We start from the raw sequence: 23,990 nt of genomic DNA on the forward strand, positions 1-23,990 counted from the left end.
ATCAATCTCATACTTGTTTTCTTTTTCTCTTAGCAAGGCCTTTTTGGGGCTGAAGACTGATGCCCCACAAAATAACACCACTTCCCAATGAACTGGAAGGTACTTTTTGCATAAAATCTCAATATGATAAGTAACTGGAAAAGTCACTCATCACACTCCTTCAGCAACTGGAAAAAGGGAAATATCACTCACATTTTTAAAAACGGTAGAAAGGAGGACCCAGGGAACTATGGACTGGCAAGTCTCACCTCTGTGCCTGGCAAGATCACCGATCAGATCTTCCTGGAAGCAACGTCAAGGCCCATGCAGGACAAGCTGGTGATCCGAGACAGCCAGCACGGCTTCACCAAGGGCAAATCTTGCCTGACCAATCTGATGGCCTTCTGTGACGGAGTGACTGCATCAGTCAACAAGGGAAGACCGACTGACTTCTATATGGCCTTTGACATGGTCCCACATGACATCCTTATCTTTAAAATTGTAGAGTTAAGAGTTTGAAGGGTGGATAAAAAAATTGGCTGGACAGCCATACTCAGAGAGTTGAGGTCATTGGCTCTATGTCCAGGTGGAGGCCAGTGACAAGTGGCGTCCCTCCGGGGGTCCAGCTTGGGACCAGTGCTGTTTAATATTTTTAGAAACGACACAGACAATAGGATTGAGTGCACCCTCAGCAAGTTTGCAGATGACACCAACCTGTGTGGTGCAGCTGATACAACAGAAGGAAGGGATACCATTCAAGAGGAACTGGACAAGCTTGAGAATTGGGCCTCTATGAACCTAATGAGGTTCAACAAGTCCAAGTGCAAAGTGCTTCACCTGTCTCGGGGCAATTCCAGAGATGAGTACAGACTGGGAGAAGAACTCATTGAGAGGAGCCCTGCAGAGAAGGACTTGGGGGGTTCTGGTGGATGAAAAGCTTGACATGAGCCAGCAGTGAGCGCCTGCAGCCCAGAAGGCCAACTGCATCCTGGGCTGCATCAACAGAGGAGTGGGCAGCACAAGAAGGATGTGGAGCTGTTAGAGCAGGTCCAGAGGAGGGCCACAAGGATGATCAGAGGGCTGGAGCACTCGTCCTATGAAGAAAGGACGAGAGCTGGGGGTGTTCAACCTGAAGAAGAGAAGGCTCATCAATGCAGCCTTTCAATACTTAAAGAGTGTTTATAGAAAAGACAGAGAGCAACTTTTTACACTGGCAGATTGTGATAGGATATAGGGAAACGGTTTTAAACGAAAAGATGGGAGAGATGTAGATTAAATGTTAAGTGGAAATTCTTCACTCAGAGGGTGGTGAGGCACTGGAACAGGTTGCCCAGAGAAGCTGTGGATGCCCCATCCCTGGAGATGTTCAAGGCCAGGTTAGATGGGGCCCCAGGCAACCTGATCTGGTGGGTGGCACCCCTGCCCATGGCAAGGGGGTTGGAATTAGGTAATCTTTAAGGTCCCTTCCAACGAAAGCCGCTCTACGATTCTGTGATACATCTTCCTTCTTCCCATGTCCCAAAGCATAATTTACTTATTTGCCCTTATTTCTTCAAAGGGATAATCAGTTTTCTCAGACATCGGAGAATTTTCACTCACTCATTTCCTTTCATTGTGGCTCTTCTCTCATTCCAGAGTCACTTTGATAGCAACACTGAGCTCTATTTAATGGAGATATGAAAATTTTTGTAATGCAATGCAAAACCTATACAGAAACCAGTCATCTTTATTCCAGACATTTAAGACCATTCACTGAATACCTGAACACACAGCATGCAACCTTAAAGCCAGAAATCCTCTTCAAATGATCTCTTGAACTGCTGACACATTTGTCATTTGATTAAGGTGCAGTAATTGCCTCAGACAATTACTTAATGAAATGAAGTCTTTCAAAATTCTCTTGAGTATCAACTGAAGAAAGTTTGGTTCATTTTTTTGTTTCCCACAGCATTCTCCTGAAGAAACTGGCTGCTCATGGCTTGGACTGGCGTACGCTTCATTGGGTTAAAAACTGGCTGGCTGGCCGGGCCCAAGGAGTTGTGGTGAATGGAGCCAAACCCAGTAGGAGGCCAGTCACTAGTGGAGTCCCCCAGGGCTCAGTACTAGGGCCAGTTCTCTTTAATATCTCTTTAATATTTCTATCAATGATTTGGATGAGGGGATCGAGTGCACCCTCAGTAAGTTTGCAGATGACACCAAGTTAGGTGTGTGTGTCGATCTGCTCAAGGGAAGGAAGGCTCTGCAGGAGGATCTGGATAGGCTGGACCGATGGGCTGAGGCCAACTGTATGAAGTTCAACAAGGCCAAGTGCCGGGTCCTGCACCTGGGGCACAACAACCCCAAGCAGAGCTACAGGCTGGGAGATGAGTGGCTGGAAAGCTGCCTGGCAGAGAAGGACCTGGGAGTATTGGTGGATAGTCAGCTGAATATGAGCCAGCAGTGTGCTCAGGTGGCCAAGAAGGCCAACAGCATCCTGGCTTGCATAAGAAGCAGTGTGGCCAGCAGGACCAGGGAGGTGATCGTCCCCCTGTACTTGGCTCTGGTGAGACCACACCTCGAGTACTGTGTTCAGTTTCAGGCCCCTCACTACAGGAAGGACATGGAGGTGCTCCAGTGAGTCCAGAGAAGCACAACGAAGCTGGTGAGGGGTCTGGAGAACAAGTCTTACGAGGAGCGGCTGAAGGAGCTGGGATTGTTCAGCCTGGAGAAGAGGAGGCTCAGAGACCTTATCGCATTCTATAAGTACCTCAAAGGAGGCTGTAGCAAGGTAGGGGTTGGTCTATTCTCCAACGTGCCTGGTGACAGGACGAGGGGGAATGGACTAAAGTTGCGCCAAGGGAGGTTTAGGTTGGATATTAGGAAGAACTTATTTACCAAAAGGGTTGTTAGGCATTGCAATGGGCTGCCCAGGGAAGCGGTCGAGTCACCATCCCTGGAGGTCTTTAAGAGATGTTTAGATGTAGAGCTTAGTGATCTGGTTTAGTGGAGGACTTGTTAGTGTTAGGTCAGACGTTGGACTCGGTGATCTTGGAGGTCCCTTCCAACCTAGATGATTCTGTGATTTTGAGTATGTTTCCTAAAAGATATGTGGCATGGGTTTGTAGCTTTAGTAGCCTACCTTAAAATTCTAGGCTAATATACACTCCTGCATATTGTCTTTCTTTTCCGGTATGCAGGTAGCCTATGGTCTGCTCAACTAGCCAGAAGAATAGGGTCTGGTTGCATAGCCACTAGTTAATACAACCATTCAAAGCAGAACAGAGTGAAAACCCCCCAACTTTTTTATTTATTTAAATAACCAGAGTTCAAACTTAAAAGAAAATATAATGATCACATGTTCAGTACTGTAGATCAGGGAGAAAAAAGACTAGACATGCAGCATATTTCAAGCAATTCCACTGACAAGGCACCCATCACTTTATAGTCCTTTGAGACATATGTACCATGTTGTTTTTTTAATAAGAAAATTGCCAGTTGCAGTTATGGCTTTATTCTACTATAACTTCAAACACTTTCACTCTGCATTCTAAACTCATTAGAATGACAAAAAGGCTGTCACTGAACTCTGTGCTACATGCGCCACTTCTTTGCTTTTGCAGATCCACTAGAGGGAGAGAGATCCTCAATAAAATTTCAAATAATGCCAGTAAAGACCACTGACATTTTTCAAATATATGCAGGAGAGGGAGACTATATAATTTTAAAAGAGTGCAGTAACATCCTACTACAGATATAAGAAATGCATTAACTCAGAGCAAGGAGTCCAATTAGTTTGTTTCTGAACTGCAAGCCATTTAGTATCATACTTTCCTTATATAAGTGGTCATGTTCAGAAAGATAGGATCATAGACTTGTTTGGATTGGTAGGGACCTTAAAGATCCCCTAATTCCAACCCCTTTGTGCCATGGGCATGAACACCTTCCACTAGAGCAGGTTGCTCAATCATCTCTTTTTACTTCTTACATTGATAAAAGTCAAAATATTTAGTATGCAGACCATACACTTATAAACCCCTCAACTGATGAAAATTTGGAATAGTATTCTAACAGATACATTATGAGGACTTATCTTTCAACATTGTTAGAAAATGATAATGGGCTTACAAAAAGCTTATATATGCATGCTTGTGAATGTTTTTACAAGCAGCAGTGCATAGCTAATCATCTTCAGACATCTGCTGAAGTGTTTTCAGGGCACATTACGTTAAAGTTTGCTTTTTATTTCATCTTGATGGAAGCTAGAGCACCGATATGCCTGGGAAACAGGTCACTAATAGACAATATGAACCAGTCACATTCTTTCTTGGCTCACAAAAGTTATATAAGAACAGTTATTTCTGCCAATGCTGACAGCATCAACCACTAGTTTGTGATGCAGCTAACACATTTCCACCTATACCTACTACTACCAAGTCAAAAATCACAGGAAGGAGAAACAAAGATTCTCTTTACAATTCAGACAACTTAAAGGTTACAACCACTCATGTTGGTTTGTGAGATAATAAACAGTTGGAGTGCATTAAATATTTACAATCAAATAGCCCTTAGGGAAAGGAGAACTGGAGGATTTAGAGGAGAAAACATCCAACTAGTAGGCAGGAGAATATGATATACAACTGCATGATTTTATCTGGCAAAAGACACCTTACACTTCTAGGTATCCTTTATTTTTTGGCCTCATGTACTGCATAACAGCACTACTTGGTCTAGCTAGCTTAGTTTCTAAAGGCAAGTGTTGAAAAAGCTGTAAGAATGAAAAGGAACTTTATCAAGTCACCCTTTTTTGCTGTAGTTGAGACAGCCCTAAGGTTATCCACAGCTTCTCTTCTACACACGAGAAAGAAACCTGGCACAGAAATACTCTCTCTTGTTACACAGACAACCTTTAAAGATTAATGAGGACAAAAGAACTCTTTGGTTACATGAACACAAAAGTCTAGAAGTCTCATAAAATGAGAACTCCCTCTGTGTGTCCCAGTGCTATACTGATCCATCTGCTGTAATGTCTAAATAGAATATATTATAGACACCACCTGAAGACTGAAAAGTACTGTGATTAAGAGGTATAGATTTCTTTGTCAGGTGCTTATTTACCAAAATAAGTCAGCAAGTTCCTACATGTAATAAATACCATGAAAATCAAGTTAGTTTTTAGGAATTCCATTTATGTGGGTGGCAATCAGGTTGAGAATCACTGTTAAGCAGAAACAGTTATGCAGACAAAACACCCAAATCATTAAAATGGCTGGAGGCTGAATCATGATTAGAAACAAGACTTACTGTCTTTTATGCATAAAGATTTCATTTTTTTCATCTCTATTTGATCAATCTTCCAAAAGTAGAGTTAAGAGACTTACCAGCTTCCTGTGAATTCAATACTTCTAAGGCATGCATCATGGCACTTGCAAAGACATTGGCATCTTCTTTGCTGCCAAAATTCAGACCGTAGACTTGCCTTGCATCACGCCATTGGTGAAAGGTCTGTGTAGCCTGATTGTACTTCAGTCCTTTCGGAATGGCACAATTTATTACCACCTATAATAATGAAAAATTAAAGCAGTTTCAAGTGCTGTTTCATCACAAGTTTCAGCTTCATTTAGTTTTTATTCCTTAACCATGTGGGTTAATTTCAGTCCTGTAATCTACAAGATGGACAACGTTCATTAATGTATTTCTGCTTAAACTACCAAAGTTGATAATTCGCATTTCAAATGATGCAGTATTTCCTAACAGCAATGTAGTAACATCAACAGTTTCTTTACTAGCATGTGAACATGCATTTGGACTTTAGAAACCACCTTGGTTTTCCATCAACTTCACAAAGTACTTGTGAGAATTTTTCTAACCAAGTTATCACCTTCCTACTGTGGCTGCTGAACCCTTTAACTTGCAGTGCTTTCAGTAACAGTTTACATGGATTTCTTCTATGCATCATAAGGTATCATCTTGCAAGACTGTTATGGCTCGCACAAAAGCTGGTGAATTCTAGCCAGCAGTACAACCATTTGCTACAAGTCAACCACTAAGAACATCGTATTGCACTTGGATAACCATATCCTCCCAGCTTTATCTCCTGACTAATGGCAACAAAATATATATTTGTCCTCAGGGAAATGCACAGATACTATTTATTACTTGGAATACGCGTTTAGTGACAAATCACATGTGAGATTATCATTCCACGTCTCAGGTTTTCTTGATAAAAGATCAAGAAAAGGTGAGAGAAATTTTCCTCAAACAAGAAGATAATAGATATAACTCCACCCCAACTATCACAAGGCAGATCATGTTTCACAACAGAGTGCTAGTTTGCCATTTATTCAAGATCTATTAAATTCTTCATCAAGGAAATTAAGATGTGATCATTACTACTCTCTTCTCTACTTCTCAAAGTGGTAGTTGATCAGCATTACCAAATATCTAAAGTTGTTTTTTTTTTTTTAATTAACTGATCAGGGGAAATGAGAAACCAGGTATCCAACTTTTTGTAATACAGAAACAGCTAGAAAAAAAGAACTGTTGGTACCAAAGTAGACTGCAGCTAACTGCATAATATAGGGAAGAACATTAGTTCTTAGACTAACATTTTGGTTAAAGGAGAACCAGATGATGTGTGTAGAAGTCTTCCTCCCTACCCTTTGTATCTGCACGTAGGAAGGAACGGTGAAGAACGTACAAGGAATGTTGCCTTGAAGGTATATGAAACACTTAGCTGATGGGGGAAAAAGCCGCAATACAGTTTTCATTACTTGAGTTAAAATAAAAGTTTACTATTTACAGTTCCCATTACTGAAGACCTATTTCTTAGTGTCAAAAAGAATCATAAAAATAGCTTACAATTTCTATTCAAAGTTTTCAAAGATTCACTTACCTGATGATCCTGAATCTTCCTGCCCACTACTCTGAATGTGTTGTTGCCTGTGTGATGATATATATGAACTCTGCTGAATCCAGTTGATCCACCAGCTGGTACCCATTTCTTATTGGCATCATCATAGACCATTACAGCAGCTCGTGCTTGGCAGATACTCTGTTCACTGTTAAAATACAAGTAATTTAGATTAGAACATAAAAGTTACTTAAGACAAATTATCTTTTTGGTTACATCCTTTCTACTTGAAAAGTTAAAGGAATGCTCCTTGCACAGTCCTCTTTCATAAATTCAAAACTGCTAGCACTTTGACATTCTGCTTACAGGCATCCATTCTGAAAATCTGTGGCCAACACAAAGAAGGCATAACGACTAATGAAAGATCAAGAAGCGATTTACTTTTTTGCACCTTTTCTTAGCAGTTTTCTCCCTGCATGTTTTCCTTTCTCCTCACCACCAACCATGAATTTTAAATAAACGCTAAAACCACAGACAAAGTTGTCCACAAAGACCAAAGAACAAAGAAGGTGTAGTTGTACTAGCTCCATACAATTTGTTTTCCAGGGGCAATTACTTCTACAAGAGGAGGCTTAGAAGGCCCTAGCCCCTGTTAGCACAAGGCATCAAATAAAAATGTATGCATGCATTTTAAAAATATACATACACACACACACCAGGATGAAGTTCAGCACACAAAAGTTCATGGGCTCACAAATGAAATGCTTTTTGGTTTTGACATTTTACTGCAGTCAACACCTAGATGTTTTATTTGCTCCCTAAGGAACAGTTCTATTGATGACTCAAAGCTACAGTTTTATCATCAGGAGAGTTTATTGCTGCCATAAAGAGGATTAGCTGTGGACAGTCATCTGGAAGCTAAGGTACAGTCTAAAGTTAGAAGGGAACATATCATGAACATCGCCGTGATAGAAACACAAAAAAGCTGAACATACCATAAGCACACAATTAGGAGGGGTGAGGGTGGAACTACACAAATTGTCTTTACAGCAAATGTCCAGTGCAGAGAGGAAATAAAAATAGAAGAGAATGGTTTCTTATCAGTAAGTCAAGTTCTCTGAACATTGCACTCCTGTAGACCCAGCATTATCCAAAACACATGAGCTGTCTGGCTTGCAAGGAATGTGGCCTGCCATTTGGAGAATGGAAATGGCTGAAGAGACATGCATTCTTCATAAATTACAGAGGGACAGTAATGAAATATTTGTTCATAAAACATGAAGGTGGGAAAATACAAATTCCCCTCACCTATCTTTTAAAGAAAAAAATGCTGCATTTCCCAATATCTCATTTTCCATTTCCTGGCACAAGAAAATACTGCAGTGCATCCAGCTGCTTTGTAAGCTTTCAATAATGATGTTTTTGACAAAGCACCAGTCAAACATAACACTGACATAGCATCACTTTCTATCACATTTGCAATGGCAGTCAACAACGACAACTAGAAAAATGCTTAAATGGTTTTCAGGTTTAGGGGAGAAGAGAGATTATGTTTCTTATGGTAGCAAAAGATTCCAGATGAGATGAGGAAATACGCTTGCAGTTCTAAAACCGCACATAGTCTGGCCTCATCGCCTAAGATCGCAATAGGATAACAACATCCAATTAGGCCATCCTTCTTCTAGACAGAAGGTAGTTCGATATAGGTATAGCAAAATTATAATATATGAACTATACTGAGAAATGTTGTATCTTTAAATCTACCACTTAGACCGAAAGGATCACATCTGATCCACAAGGAAAGCTTAGATGCAAAGACTCTGGTTCTTCTTAAAATAAACTTTGCTGCAAGTTTCAAGTGCTTCACAGTCCCCTTAAAAAGCATGCCACAGGTAGATAAGAACATTCCCTCATCTGAGGAGGACAATTCAAGAACATACTGGACTTCTCTATTTATAGGATTCTGGCACATAACTATCTTACCGATGTTCAAATCCAGAAAGACTCTGCATTGTTCACAAAGCACAAAACAAATAATTGTGGTTTTCTAAAACACGTAGCAGCAGTATTACAGAAAACTTAAGACAATTTCTGAACCCAAAACATAGCTTTGCTACATTTGAATCTGGATTCAACACAGGCATGATAAACCCCAGGTGACATGACAGGACCTAGATACCGATTTGTAAGCAGAGCCATTAGGTCTACAGAGTTTCGTCAAAAAAAAAAATGCACCTCAGATTCACAATCACGTGGCAGACAAAACTTCATTTAGATTCTATTAAAAAATGGAGACACCGAGTATAAGCTAATATGTTTCAATAATAATCAAGGTAGAACCAAAGAATGATTAAGTAATGGTAAATGAGCAGACTTAATTAGTAGCACAGACCATCAAATTTAGCCTTCTTATTCTCTGCTCTGTCACAGTCCTTCCACAAGTCCAAGTTTTCACAAAAGCTCTATTTTTACATAATGTTATTTAACATAAGAAAAAATACTACTCGTTTTACAGCTATTTGGTATTCAAGTAGCACAATTCATGAGCACAAATAAGATAACCTTGAGCACCATTTCTCTTTTCTTTAACAATTGTTCAAACTATTCTTAGGTTCCACTTTCCAGGCTATGCCTTATAACTGGAAATATTACACAAAAGTCTCGATCACAAATATTTCATGCTTCATTTGAAATAACTTTTTTAATAGTAGTGGGTTATTCTTATCCATATAAAGATACAAGATGATTCACATCCTTTAAAAAAATGGCAAATATGAACGATTTCCAGTTGACCTATTCTATTATTACAAAATAAGCACTCTGCCATCATTTCACACAAATCCTAAAGCTAAACCTTTAATGTTCCTGATGTGTAATTTTCATATCCAGGTATCAAACTGAAGATAAGAAACTCCCCTCCTGCTAGCAGTTCCCCCCATCCATCACTCTGTTTACCAGCCTGCAGTAGTTAAGACAGAAAAATGAAACTACCACCATCAGAAACAAATTAAATCACCACAGTGTGCTAGCTTTTTTTTTTTTTTCCCCAAGGTTCAATAACTGTACATTACTAGATGCAGGGGAGATTAACTCAATTTCTTTCCCTTCGTAAAAGTTCTACACTCTAAAATGAATACTTTTTTATTTTTCAAGTAGAACATGAATACGTGAGCTTTAGCAAATAAGAATCCTTAGGTCTTCTCTTCAGTGCTTATGTGATAGTTCAGCATTTGAGCATAGCACATTACATTGCAGCAATGAGACATCATTTTGGGGGACTTAAATACTTAGTTTATAATTCACATTTTAAAAATAAGATCCATACTCCACTAACCTGAAGGGACACCAAATCAATACCTATACAAGTAGCTCATTACTACGTCCTTGACAAGTCTAATAAAAAAACAAGGTTCAGTTTGCTTTCCTTGATCCACCCTCTCCTGGGAAAATGCCAAATTTAACATGAAGGCTGTTACTAGAACTTGACCTAACACCCTTTGTATTCCTCTACTAAACATAAACTTCAGTTCAAAGGTGCAGGAGCCAAACGAATCACAAGACTGCCTGTTATATTTCTTGCTCTCCAAGCTTATTACACTTCTCTGTTGTATTTCCAACACATGACAGGTCTTCACTCACCTCAGTATTTATACATGAGCTCTATAATACATTTTTTTTTAAATGCCCATATTCCTTCACTGCATCAAAACCATTTCAGTGTGATTACAAGACTTATTTTTATGGACAGACTGGGGAAACAAACATTCTCTATGGTCACATTCCAGAACAAAAGGAAAAGGTCTTCATCTCTTTGCCGTGTCATTAGGCCTTCAAAGGCATCCTTTGTTTACTTGCCTCTACAATTTTTTTTTCTTTTTCTCATGTGTTGTACTGGTGTAACGGTTATACTTGGACTAGCCTATACCTCCCCAACAGAAACATTCACTGGGGTACGCAGGAGAATAAGGGAAGGCAACTCTCTCCAGCTTCACATGCGGCTGCCAAAACACACAGCTGTTCAAGAGCTGACTGCCAACTTACTGGGGAAGCGGGTTGGGGAACCAAGGTGACAATCTAAATCTTAACTAAGTAAAATTAAACGATTATCTATTCCCAAGTAAATTTACTAAACTAAGCGTATGAAATTATATCTAGACAGGGGAGGATTCATGCAAAACAGTGCTTACCAAACCTCAGGAAGGCAAAGCATACAAGCTCTCTTCCCAAAATCTAAAGCTTGACAAATAGCTAGATAAATATATGTTAGGAACAGTTCTTCTATAGACAAAAATGTAAGACTGATTGTTAAACCCAACCATTATTCTGGATAAGTCCACCTACAGCAATACTATATAAAGCTAAAGACAGGGTGTTTGGCTTTTGTTGGGTGTGGGGGGGAGTAAGGGGAGGTCTGGCACTCAAAAAGCTCACAGAAAAAAAAAAACATAGTAGTAAGGAGTCATAAGTATAAGATTATTCTTATGGGAGAATATACTTTCCTCCTCCAGTGATGAGATCATATGGAAAGCTCAAAAAACATAGCAAACTGAACCCTGACATGATTCTTTCGCCCAGATGGAACGCAGTCCTTCTCTCACATCCCAAATTCTTAAGTTCAGTGCACAGTGACACCAATAAAGTCTGCTGACCTAAGCCTTCCCCACCTGGCCCAAAACGCAACGCTCATTTTTCCCCCCCTCTACTGAGGTAGAGAAAATGATAAAGTGATGTAAATGCTCAAATGCATATGGAAAACTGCAGAATTGCAGCCACAGAAAAAAGTGATTCAATTAAATATAAAAACCAAAGCAAGGGAAAGCTGAGATTGCTCTTCAGTGTCTTAGTGATGTTAACAACTAGGGTTAGATTTTGTTTATTTTTTGAAAATCATATCCCGCTACTTACTACTTCTGGTGATTCAGTGGGTTTTTTTTTTTTTGGCTCATATGTTCTCAATTCATAGAAACACAACCTTCTTAAAATGTGCAGTCTTTGTAGGGCAGAAAGGAATGGAAAGATGCTGATTCATCAAGTGCCTACTTAGGATTTTCAAACTGCGTGGCACAAAGCTAGAAAAACTCCAAACACTTCTAATACTGACGTCTTAAAATACACATTTTTATAAAGCAACAGAATACTGGTCCAAATATCAAGTTTTATGTCTTGGTGGTGTTTTGTAAGATGATTTTTCCCACTTGTTCCTGAACCCCTACTGGCATAGTACAATGAAAATGTATGTTCTCCACTTCACTATTAAAAAAATACGTACTTGGCACTGCACCCCTACTTTCTGTCAACAACACATACTTTACAAAATTGGCGTGTGTTCTAAACAACTCATTTGGCTTAACTCAGTAGTTATTTGCTAGCACCTTAAAAGTTTGTGTTTTTTTTTTTTTTTTTAAACTTTCCAATGCCCTCAAATAAGATACCTTTCAACTGGTAAGTTAGAGAGGAAAAATAAGAACCCCTCTTTTTTTTTTTTTTGTATGGCACTGCAAAAACCCAGCTGAATACGTTGTTGCACGAAGCACTGTGTGCTTGGCACAGCAAAAGGAACCTAGTCGTGTTGTTGCTTGCATCCAGCTTCAAATGATGTGGTTTGTCCACTCCAGGACCTCAGACAGTACAGTATTTAACTTGCTATTTAAGGCTTTAGAGCAAGAGCAATCTGAGACCAGCTTATGTACCTCATGACCGATTTTCATGCAGATTCTTCTTCTGACATTATGAAACCCCGAGAACCAGTGTGGTTGTTGATTTCTTATAGCAGGTCAGACTCCTACAAGAGTTACCATTCAACTGGGAGGTCAAAGCAGAGGGAGTAGCTCCACATTGTTTCATTAACAGCTCTCATGAGTTAGCACTTGCCTTTGACTAGAAAAACTTTTGATTGATAACAGATTCATTCCTCTCCCCCATTTTTTACTCTCTGATAGGGATAATCACTCATCTCTCCCACTTCTTCTTATGAATTACTCAGAACACAAATTAGCTGCAACACAAGAAACTACAGGGAAATCCGCATGGGAAAGTCCCAACTAGAATTAAAAAATACGACTGCTGAGGAGCAAGGGAAGCTGAATCTAACCATTGGGATTAAACGCCTGCAAAGAAGTGAAGCTTTGCTTTTGGCACAGTATTCTGCAGCACTATGTTCCAGAATTTTAGTTCGTATACAGCTTATTGAAACTAAACGTCCTTTGCTCAATAAACACCTTCCACAAAGAAAACTGCTTTTCAACTCACGCGTAAAATCACTTAACATTAATTTAAGAGCAGTCTGTTCTTACAGTAAGTAATTTACGAATAAATTTCTCTTCCAAAAAATCTGTTCTTTCAGTTTCACAGTTTTAGCAGCGAACTATTCCCTGGCAGCAGGTGACCATCAAAAATACTAAGGAAATCACTCCAGGACACTCAGGTAGAAAAAAAAGTATTATTTTGAACAGCTTAATCTCAAATGAGAGTCAGTATTTTTCAACATGGAATTACCAATTTATAACCCATGTATTTTCCTTTATTTTTTAAAATATTGTTGCACGCTACCATATTTAACACAAAAGTACGCTATGCAGGGGACATGCAGTCATTCTGAGTTGGCAATTCAGTCCTACCTGTAGATTTCTCATGCTAGTTCACATAAAATTCAGCAATTCTTTTCATTCAGAACTGTTATTTAAGTTTGAAGACACGTGCCTGAGTCAGATGCTCAAAATTCATAATATATTAGAAATATGAGTCTTCTGAAAATTTCTGTACAAATTATTATTTTTTAAAATGAGTGATATTGAGAGAAAGCACACATTAAAACAGTCTGAAATAGGCACCTGAGAAATTGGAATAAACGTGTTTCGGACACAAGCAGTGCAAGAAGTGGAAAAAAGCCACTGAAATTACATGAAAGTTTCAGTAGGAAGAAGAACACAGTAAAGTTTTGATTTATGTATTAACTAGGGTTTTATATGTGGTCTATCTTAAAGGGATAGGTGGGTTCCAGAAAAAATTGATGTATGTGCTAATTCTTAACCTGTTCAAACTCAAAGGGAATAAGGGATATTTAACAGACAATACGATGACAGTCAAGGCAAGAAACAGCCATGTTACAAAGATAAACCTTAATAAAAGCAAAGCATTGATAGGAATTAATAATAGCAGACTCACAACCATGGATTTTGGGTAGCATGGAACTAGCTATATATGATTAATCATTATTAACAGTATACAATATTATATTAATGTATATAAACATATAACTTACAGTTGCAATCTCCATCCCAAGCTTAACTACATAAACCATCTGTGGAGTCAACGTTCCAATTTTCATCTCAAGCTGAAGATGACATTAAGACATCTAGCAAATACACACCACTAAAACGAGTATCATATCTAATACAGATTAAGCAAAGTTTAAAAGTAACTAAAGTTTCAGATCCAAAGCACAGGAGCAGAGGGAGAATAGCATCAGAAAGCTAAGTTTTACTAAAGGAAATACCATCATCTTTGAAGCAAAAGTTTGCAGACCGGAAGCACATTAAAAGGATAATTCCAAAATGTGGGAAGTCAAGGAGATGAGGAAGAAGGCTGGCATGGCTAAGCAGGAATCCACTGGAGTTTAGGTGGAAAAAAAAAAGAATATGGACACTGGAAGTGAGGTCAGATAACATGGGAGGACTACAGAGATGCTCTTTGCCATTGTAGGGAGCACATTGCCTGGCTATTTCATAACAATGGATTTGTAGTGAGGAGAGGGTGGAAAAAATCTTTCTAGACACATTATCCTGTTGAAATATAACCAACCTTATGTTTAGTCTCTTCAGAAATACAAAAGAGGATAATTCAGGTTATGCTTCTTCCATGCACTCATTCGTATTATTTTTTTCTTTTATCCTCTTACACAGGATGTTCTCTTAGACATGGCATTCTTGGTAATTAATTTATCCAGATATTTTTTCTGAAAATGTTGCACTCAAATCAATTTTTCCACTCATTCTTCAAACATGTTTCTGAAAGGCATTTATGACTTTACTTACACTAGAAGGTTATGCAGAATCTACGCAGTAATTTAACTAGATTAAGTTTCCTCAATGCATTTTCAATAAAGTGGCATTGCAAGCCAAAGGTTCTGTCACAGGCTGGCTAATACTGCTTGGAGAGCAGTTTTACTCAAGACTGAAACAGGAGCACAAGATTGCTATCGTGGTCTTTCATCCAATTTGAGACAGATTTTTATGAAGATATACCATATAGCAAATTTTTATAAAGAAAACCATAACATCCTGAAAAGTCAGGATTCTCAGTTTGTATACTTTTTGACAAAGCAAATGGAAAACAAGCTCCAGAGCACAATTCGGTAATGAACCGATTTGTAAGCACCAGTCTGCTGTAATTGAACAACGCTAACAGCCGTAAAACCAATACCTTTATTGAAAAGGAAGAATCATAGCTTTATAAGTTCAAATCCTTTAACTTAAGACCAGTGCCGAAAGCTAGCCAGATACTTCCTTCCTATAAATAATCTATTTTTGATGGTTTGTTTTTTTCTTTGCTACAATTCTACAAATCTGAGCCCAGTCATACTATGTAATGTAAGGTCTTCAGTGGGCATGAAAAAACACCACTATCTTTAGCAGCTAGATAGACGGTTGTTGACGATTTTGTCATTTCCGACATTTAACATACATTTCCTAATCTTCTATACGTGTTTTAACAAAAAAATGACCGTACGTTATTTCTTAAGCTTTCAACACATGGTACAAATCACAGCTTTCAAAGCCCAGACTCCCAGGGCAATCCGAGTCCTTGAACACTCTGCAATAGAATCCATCATTACCTTCCCATTGCTGTAGATCACGTAACTCATTTTACTTCCAGATAAAGAACACTCATCTTCTCTTGAAATAGTATGATAGTAGCATTTTTACATAACCTATTTAATATTATCGATGCCTCTTACGTACAGAGCTGTGTAAAGCAAACATGGCTGATCTTTGAGACATTACAGCCCTGGTGCTAATATACAAATATGCAATTCACAGCTCATTACAAAGAAGACTGTTGTATGAAATGCCTTTCTAAAACTTACTTTCACCTAAAAAATACAAAGTTAAGCCTACTTAGTTAAAAACAAGTGCTCAGTTAAACACTGCACTGACATCAATACGAACCAATCAAAGAAAATGTGGATCCACTACAGAAGCAAGACAGGGTATCTGGCTGCAAAGGACACAGAAGAGACTACGTGTATTTGCCTCGGTCTCTACCAACAGGTTTTCTTCCCAGACTTCCCAGGTGCGCATGCTTCATTGCAATCTGGAGGAACTGAGTACTTACTATCTGTGGTAGAGGAAGTTTAAGTCAGGAGCTCCTTTTCAACATGGAGGATATGAAATTCTCTTGAAATTAATGACACGCACCAAACAAGGGTGGAGGCGACAAGGTATGACATTCTGAGACTACTAACAGCTTGAAGAAGTGATCAAGTTCCTGGCAGCTGGAAAAAGGCGTAGACATGAACATACTAAAAAAGTGCAAGCACAAAAATGAAGGGAGACAGAGGCAGCCAGCATAATCTTTCTTACGTTAGAGGGCAAATAGTCCAAGAGGCCCTGGTACAACCATTTGAAAGTCAAGAAGGCAGCTGAGGACAGCCAGCAAGAATATTCAATAGCAAATTGTACCTGATCAACCCAACTGCCTTCTGTGGCAAGATGATTTGCTCTGCCAGCAAAGGGAGTGATGTCGCTTAATTAGACTTTAGCAAGGCTTTTGGCACAGTGTTCCACAGGACTTGAAGTCCTCTGTGGGCTACAAAGTCTGGGGGAGGAAGGGTTACAGTGAGGAGCAATTTGAAGTTCAACTGGTAAGCTACTGAATGGCTCAGGGTCAATAGCTAATACTGTTTAATGTCTTCGTTAATGACCAAGAAAGCAAGATGGAATGCAATCTCAGCAACCCAGTGGATGGCTGGCCCCAAACCGAAGAGATCGATACGCTGAACAGTAGAGCTGTGATTCAGAGGAGTCTCAGCAGGCTGAAGAAACTGGTTGACAGAAGCCTCAACAAATTCAAAGGCAAGAGCAAAAAATTGCACCTGTGACTACATAACAACCAGTCTGTAGAAAATGATTATCTCCCTCTATTCAGCACTTGTGATATCATGTCTGGAACACTGTGTCCAGATTGGAGCTCCCTGGTACATGGAAGACTTTGACAAATTGGAGTATGCCAAACAGAAAAACATTAAAGGGCCAGAGAAAAATATGTATGAGGAGAAGCTGAGACAGCTGTGTTTCAGTCTTAAGCTAAAAGGCAGGCACTTAACTGCCATTCTCAACCACTCAACAGGTCATTATAGAGAACACAGTCAGACTCTTCTCAAAAGTGCACAAGAGAAGGATGAGACTTATGGTCAAGGGTTGCAAAAAAAAAAGAAGAGCTTTCAACCACAAAACAAGCAGTTGCACCAATAGAGCTATTAAAAACTAGAACAGGCTGCCAGAGAAGCTAGCTGTGGAATCTCCATCCTCAAAGACTTCAAAATTCAGCTGGACAAGGCCCTGAGCAACCCAACCTAACTTTGACGATGACCTGGTCTGAGCAGGGGACTGCTGCAGATGAACTCCCGGAACTCCCATGTTGGCTAAATCACACTACAGTTCTAGAAAAAAAAAATTCTTTGAGGAGGTCCCACTGATTTGCATACATGTCATCAGAAGTTCCTTATTTATGACAGTTACTGTTTTGGCACCTCATTTTATTGGAACATTCTTCCCACAGATTAACATCACGCATTTCACACTTGCGGTTTCAACCAGCCTCTCCTTGTGTAGTACATGAAGACATTCATTTATAGAGCTCCAAAAGTTCTAATGCTCAATGTCTAAAACTGAGAGGTTTAAATAAACCATGAATTATTTATAGCACTGACCTGTACTACAAAACAATGTTTAAAATAGTTTAGTTTAGAATATTTAAAATAGTTTAAAATAGCTTAAATATATTTAAATATATTTAAAATAGTTTAAAATATTTTAAATAGTCTAAAATAGCTTCATAAAATGCTGTTATGATTAGCAAAGTGGCTCGTTGAGTCTGTACGTGAAAGGGAAACAAAACACTAGTGTTCTCACTCGTTCCATCCATAGTTGGAGACAACAAAAAAAAAACATTGAACTGAAGGATTTGGTAAGATCCAGATAAAGGAAACCTCTCAGTACTTTCCCTTCTACATCAAAGGAACCAAGTTTTCAATCTTCAACAATTTATAGATCTCCCTGAACTTCCTATAATTCTTTCTACTATTAAATACACACCCCATGAACTGTTCGAGGTATAACAAAGTGAGACAGAGAAATCTGGGCACGTTATGTGAACGGAAACACTGCTATTCAAAAATGAAGTGGAAGGATTACTCCGAACATACTATAGGCAATACTCACAATCCCTCCGTGCTTCCTCTCCTCCTCCCCAATGCTTCTGTTTTTTAAAAAAGCACCCAGCAACACACAGTAGGGAATCCAATTCGTACTCTCACTAGAGTAAGGCAGGAAAAGTGAAGCATGTTTTTTAAAAGCAGGTGAGTAATTTTTCTGCATGTCCAGAAAAAGGAAGGGAGAAAAAAAAATTTACGAATTTAAGATGTTTAGTCAAGTATTAAAAGAAATCAATAAGGACTGTAGTTATGCACCAAGATGGTTAACAAAGGAAGCTGCTAGAATCTCAAGTGAAAGGGAATTCTTTCTCAAAAAAAGAAATTAGACAAATACCTGACAAGGCTGATCACAGTACTCTTCAACTGTTTGTTTCAATGAAAAACTGGTTAGATCAGCCCAACTTTTCTGCATGCCACAGCTCTTCACAACCACTTTCTCTTCCTTTTGTCCTCACACAAAGCTTTCCCTTTTCATTTCTACTGCGCTACCTGCTGCAACCACTCCATTCTTTTACCTCCTCTCTCCTGCTTCCTTTCCTCCTCTCAATTATGCTTTCTTGCCCCAGCAATACCTCTCACTCCACAATCCTTGGATAAGGTGACCAACTCCTCCAATTCCCTGTTTTCAGACAGGTGCTGTTCTCAAATCCCTGGGCAAAGCCATCTCTCCGCAGCCCAAGCCCATGGCTAACTCCACTTCCTCACTAGTGCCGCTGCTTCCAGATCTCGCCCATCTCTCATCACACGTCATCCCTGCTACCAACAGGCAGCGGATGCACTGCATTCTCTGCTGCTATTCTGAGCTGGCCCCAAATCAAACCACACGGTTGCAGCAGACCTTGAAGAGAGGTCACAAGGAAACCCGCACGTCATTTACACAGAAAATACGCTCACCAGAGAGATGCTTCTCCCCAGTTTAGAAACAATGGACGAGAAAAGCCCCATTTCAAAACACAACATTTTTTTTCCTGTATGCTTCAGACACCCACCCGATTCATGGCCTGCTAGAACAAAAGTGTAAGAACTAACAAGTAGTTTGCATTTTCACAAAGCAGCTCATAGGGCACAGGATTTATTTACAAGAAACCCAGGGAAGAATTCAAAACAAAAAAAAAATACGTATATATATACACACCAGCCTTATGAATGGTGGCTTTATTTAGATGACGGTCAGTATTTACAAAACACAACAGAAGATGCCAGCATCTGAGATACTGAAAAGTGAAAATGACATCGTTACAATATTGCATAACGAAGTTCCACAGTACCGACAAATTTTGTGCCTGGTAAGTCAGCACAGCTGCTCCTTGTTCACGTAGAAGGACATCTTCCACTAAAGAAACTCAGTTTTTAGTTTAAACAGCAGTGCCTGTTCAGCATCCCAGTCTCCCTCCTAGCACTCAGCACTGGAAATACCTCAGAAGTACAGAGTATTCAACTCCGGATTTAATTCCCAAATGATGCAGCTAGACAGGTGGTCTGAAGTTACTGAAAGCTTACTTATGTTTTTATAGACAACTGCAAAACCAGGGAAGTATCCATCATGTTAGTAATGCTAATGTTCTCAGAAAGCATGCCCTATCTAGCACAATGGGTTTTTCTATTTTTCACAGCAGTAACAAAGCATCGAAGACAAAGTAACACATCAATTTTCTGAGTCAGTTGTGAAATACCTTCCGTACCCTAAAATAACTGAACTACTAAAAACTTGGTCTCTTGCTATGTCTACTCTACTTCATCGCACTCTTCTTCAGAAAGCGACAAGTGTATGCTGAAGGACGTAGAAGAGGTAACGATTTTCCATATCTGAAAGACTTAATATGAAGAACTTTCCTAACCTGGCATTTCATCACAGCAGCACAGCGAACTGTTGTAACATTCCCATCAGTTCCTTCTTCCCCTGCCACACACACATGCTCTTACTTTTGGAATCTTTTTCAAGTTTAATCCAGCATTATGTTAAATCCTATTTCTTCCCCACACCATTTAGTCTCTAAACGTCACTTTTTAAACAAGCGAATTTTTTTTCACTCCTATAACCTAGTTATTAGTAATATCCTTCTTGAAGCAGTTAGTTAAGCAAGAGTTATCTATTCCAGGAGCCCTTCAAGTCAGGTTTCAAGTCAGTCAAGATTTAAGATTCTAACTTGAACAAAGCCCTGCCTCAACTACCCTCCCTCCCAATTCCTCACATCTTCCAGCAAATTTTACTAATATACTTCAATCAAGGTACTAAAGCTTGCCTTTCTGAAATCTAATCCCTTAGATCTGAGTACACTTTTGTACACTCTTAAATGCAACTTAACCTAATCATTAACTTAATCATTCAGACCTGTGATCATTCTACCTCTGAATATCCTTCCTACAGTGTTATTTTGGCCAAACAGCAAAAATTTCAGCATTTCCTCAAGTCTGAAGTTTGGCTTCAACAGTTAATGATTTTGAAGACAAGGTGGCAAAGGTGTTTTGATCTAAAAACACAGCCACTGTTTTCTGGTAACCATGCTTGATTTAAAGAGAAAACCCTTTTTCAGGAGCTGCTGGAGGAATTCACTCTCTCCTGAAATACAAGTGCTACTGTAATTCTAACAGCATGGAGAGGTTACTTCTATTTTTATGAAGCTACAGGCAAAATGAAGTGTTCTGCTCTTCTCCAACTACTAGAGAAGGAACTGCATAAGCAGAAATATGAAAATCAATGCCAGAATCCACTGTAAAAGTATTTTGAGTCTCTATGACCCACTTTCAGCTTTGAACACCAACAGACAATTGCAGTAACTAATTCAATCTAGTAAATAATTAACATTAACATTTGTGCATTCAATACATGTAATGTTTTGTCCTAGAAATAGGGATGATTGAGACACACCATGAACCATTAAGTAGAAGCCGTTTGACTTGCTCAGTCATGTGCCTACCGCAATAAAGGTGAAGCAGCAGAACCACACGGCCCTTCAACATAAGCGCATCAATGCAGAAGCGTGCTCTCAGCACTTGTTTGAAGGTTGCCTTTTGTTTTTAATCCACACAGAGTAGCTAGTATAAACTGACATTTGAATTGTCATCTCTGTAAGACAGGCTATTTTTCAACACATCTTGCCTCTCTTAAATAGATGGTCTATTACCAAAACTCTATAAAAAATGGTTACCCTGCAGCAAAAAGAAGAACAATCTTACTCCATAGCAGAAAACACACATATCTGAGTTACTAAAACATGATGCATGCTCACATCAGTTAAAATTGATCAACAGAATTTATAAAACTGGTCCCAAAGGTGTTGATAATATCCACAGCTTTTCCAGACAAAGCAGCTCATAGTATCTGATACCTCTTGGCAGCGTAATTTTTTAAGATTGTAACATTTCCCCCATTTTAGGAGGTTTGTGTGTTAGCTTCTTAAATGTTATCTCTTATATCTACCTTCGTACCAGAAAAATAGTTATCAAGTTAAACAACAAGCAGCTGTTTGCATTGGTTTCTTGTTCCTGACTGATGTATTCAGTTGTCTCCCCAGTTTTCTTTCTGCTTTACAAACGTTCAGGTTGAGACAAAACCTGAATTAAGACTAGAAAGTTAACTCATTTCCACAATAACATTAACCTCACATGTTTTAATCTGTTAAACAGTAAGAACTACAGCAATACAAGGACATATTCATGTTCACTTGAAGACCTTCTGTTCCATTACTACCTCTATCCTCAAGTTTTAAAAGCAAACTGCATCGCATTTACTGGTTATAATGGCAAAAGGACACTTTCCTAAGAGTCCTTTCAGTTCAAAACTTTCACACACCGGATAATCTGTACACACAGTACATCTGTACGAACAGGCACAAATAATTATTCAACAAATCCAAATCTCTGCATGTAAATTTCTGTGGGTATTTGGGCACAAGACTTGACTCCAGAACAAGCTAAACCTGGAAACAACATTACTCGAAAAAAGACTAGAGATGGTTTTTAATATGTTTTAGTATATGCATAATAAAATACATAATAAATTACAATGTGTAAAAGTTTTTATACACAATAGTATTATCAACACAGCTCAGGAAGTCCCTTAAAGTTCTGACAAAAGTATTTTTTTTTTTTCCTTTTAGGGCACAGAGAAAAGCACTTACCAGCTTCCTTTACTAGGAAAAAAAGGAAAATAAAATTTTCAAAACAGTAATAAGATCTAAAACCAGACCCAATAAGAGTGTGTTTATTACACTACTGTCAAAATTGGAAGGGATGTTTAGACACTTTTCCCCCACCCCAAGTACCATAGTTACAGTTAGATGCCAGTTATTCTATCCCCTCATATTTAGGGAGTGTAACTGACTATACCTAAACTCCCACTGAAAAGCACAGTGTGTAAACCAAAAGTAGTGCACAGGTTAATACTACTTTGTACTTCATTTTTTTTCTGCTAATCTTTTTTTTTTTTTTTACTTCTGTTTCTTCAGTGAATTATTATATAAGCAAACGCCTCTCATTAAATTTGAAGTATAAATTCAGTCCAAAAAACACCAATACAAGCAGCCCAAGCAGAAGAGCAGCTGTAGCCAATTAAGGCTTTTATTCTGAGGTTTTAGTATTAAAAATACAGCAGAAGCACAAACAGCTGGAGACCTATACTAATCACTACTTTCAAACTGCAGAAGAAGAGAAATCATTCATCAACTCCAACTGGAAAATGAATATTTAAAAACATAATTATGTATTCATTGGTGATTTGTGCTAATAAAGTATTTGGTTGAGTAACTGTAATGCAAAGGTGAGCTGAAAATGATTGTGCTAGAAAATAACAACTCCTTATCAGTACACCCATTGTTTAGGTTTGTATTAACTGGAAGTGCCAAAAAGCTTTATCTGTACATGGATTTTCACTAGTTCATCTAATACTGCAGTAACTATTGGAAAAGGTTTTAAAGTATAAAAGCAGCACAATCCAGCTGGCATCCCACCGACCTTTGTCGTTGTACAAGGTAGCTGCTATGGATCAAGAAATTTAATGCATCTTTCTTAATCCTAGACCAGTCTAGCCATTGTATTACCTTTCCTCGGCAGCTATATCCTCATTTTAGAGACCATCTTTTCCAGGTAGTCTTGCATTATTTTTAATCATCATTTTGTTGTTCTCTGCAATAGTCATTTAAGTGCTAAGATACCTTAAACCCCATGCCACAGGACAAAGTTCTGCTATTTACAGCCTTTACTACTGAGCTGTATTTCTAGCGTCATGACACCCTTCTAACAAGTACATTCAGAAGTTTAATCTTTAAACCACGCAGGGTGCGTCCTTCATCTTACCTCCTGTAAAAGCTTTGGGAATCTTACCCCCCACCTGGGGTGTTCCAGAAGATGCGCTGTATTTACTGCTGGCATTGGCAAGTTCAGACTGTCAACAAAGGGCAGGGGGAGTCATTTTTTGTTTGCTTTTTTTAAACTCAGGCTACATACACTACTAAACTGATCTGCACACAGTTTGGTAATGGCAGCTACAGAATGCTGTTTCATTTGGTTATCTTCAGTCGTTACCCACCCTATAAAAGGCCTCTTTTAGGTAAGCAACGCGCAAGGCAGGGGCCTTCACACAATCACACAATATTGCACTTTCAGAGTAGCTACACATCCATATTCTGCAACACATGTCATCCACTGCTAAATTAAAGTAAGCACACAAAACCAGGCAGACACAGAGATAATAGATTTATTTTTTTCCTGTTTTATGCCATATGTGGGTATACACTACAACCACAGCTC

At 38.8% G+C, this 23,990-nt stretch overlaps 1 protein-coding gene across 11 annotated transcripts in view; it reads right to left on the reverse strand.

Moving 5' to 3' along the window:
• The window catches only part of ENAH (ENAH actin regulator), a 97,958-nt gene that overhangs the window by 45,313 nt on the left and 28,655 nt on the right, over positions 1 to 23,990 (reverse strand). For all 11 annotated transcript variants that reach the window (XM_066993702.1, XM_066993705.1, XM_066993703.1 and 8 more), the window contains exons 2-3: positions 6,851 to 7,016; positions 5,337 to 5,514 (exon numbers count right to left, since the gene is read on the reverse strand). In XM_066993702.1, coding sequence (XP_066849803.1) covers positions 5,337 to 5,514; positions 6,851 to 7,016 — 344 coding nt within the window. The remainder of the gene's footprint in view (positions 1 to 5,336; positions 5,515 to 6,850; positions 7,017 to 23,990) is intronic.

Source organism: Anser cygnoides, chromosome 3 (genome assembly GCF_040182565.1).
Source record: "Anser cygnoides isolate HZ-2024a breed goose chromosome 3, Taihu_goose_T2T_genome, whole genome shotgun sequence".
NCBI classification, from domain to species: domain Eukaryota; kingdom Metazoa; phylum Chordata; class Aves; order Anseriformes; family Anatidae; genus Anser; species Anser cygnoides.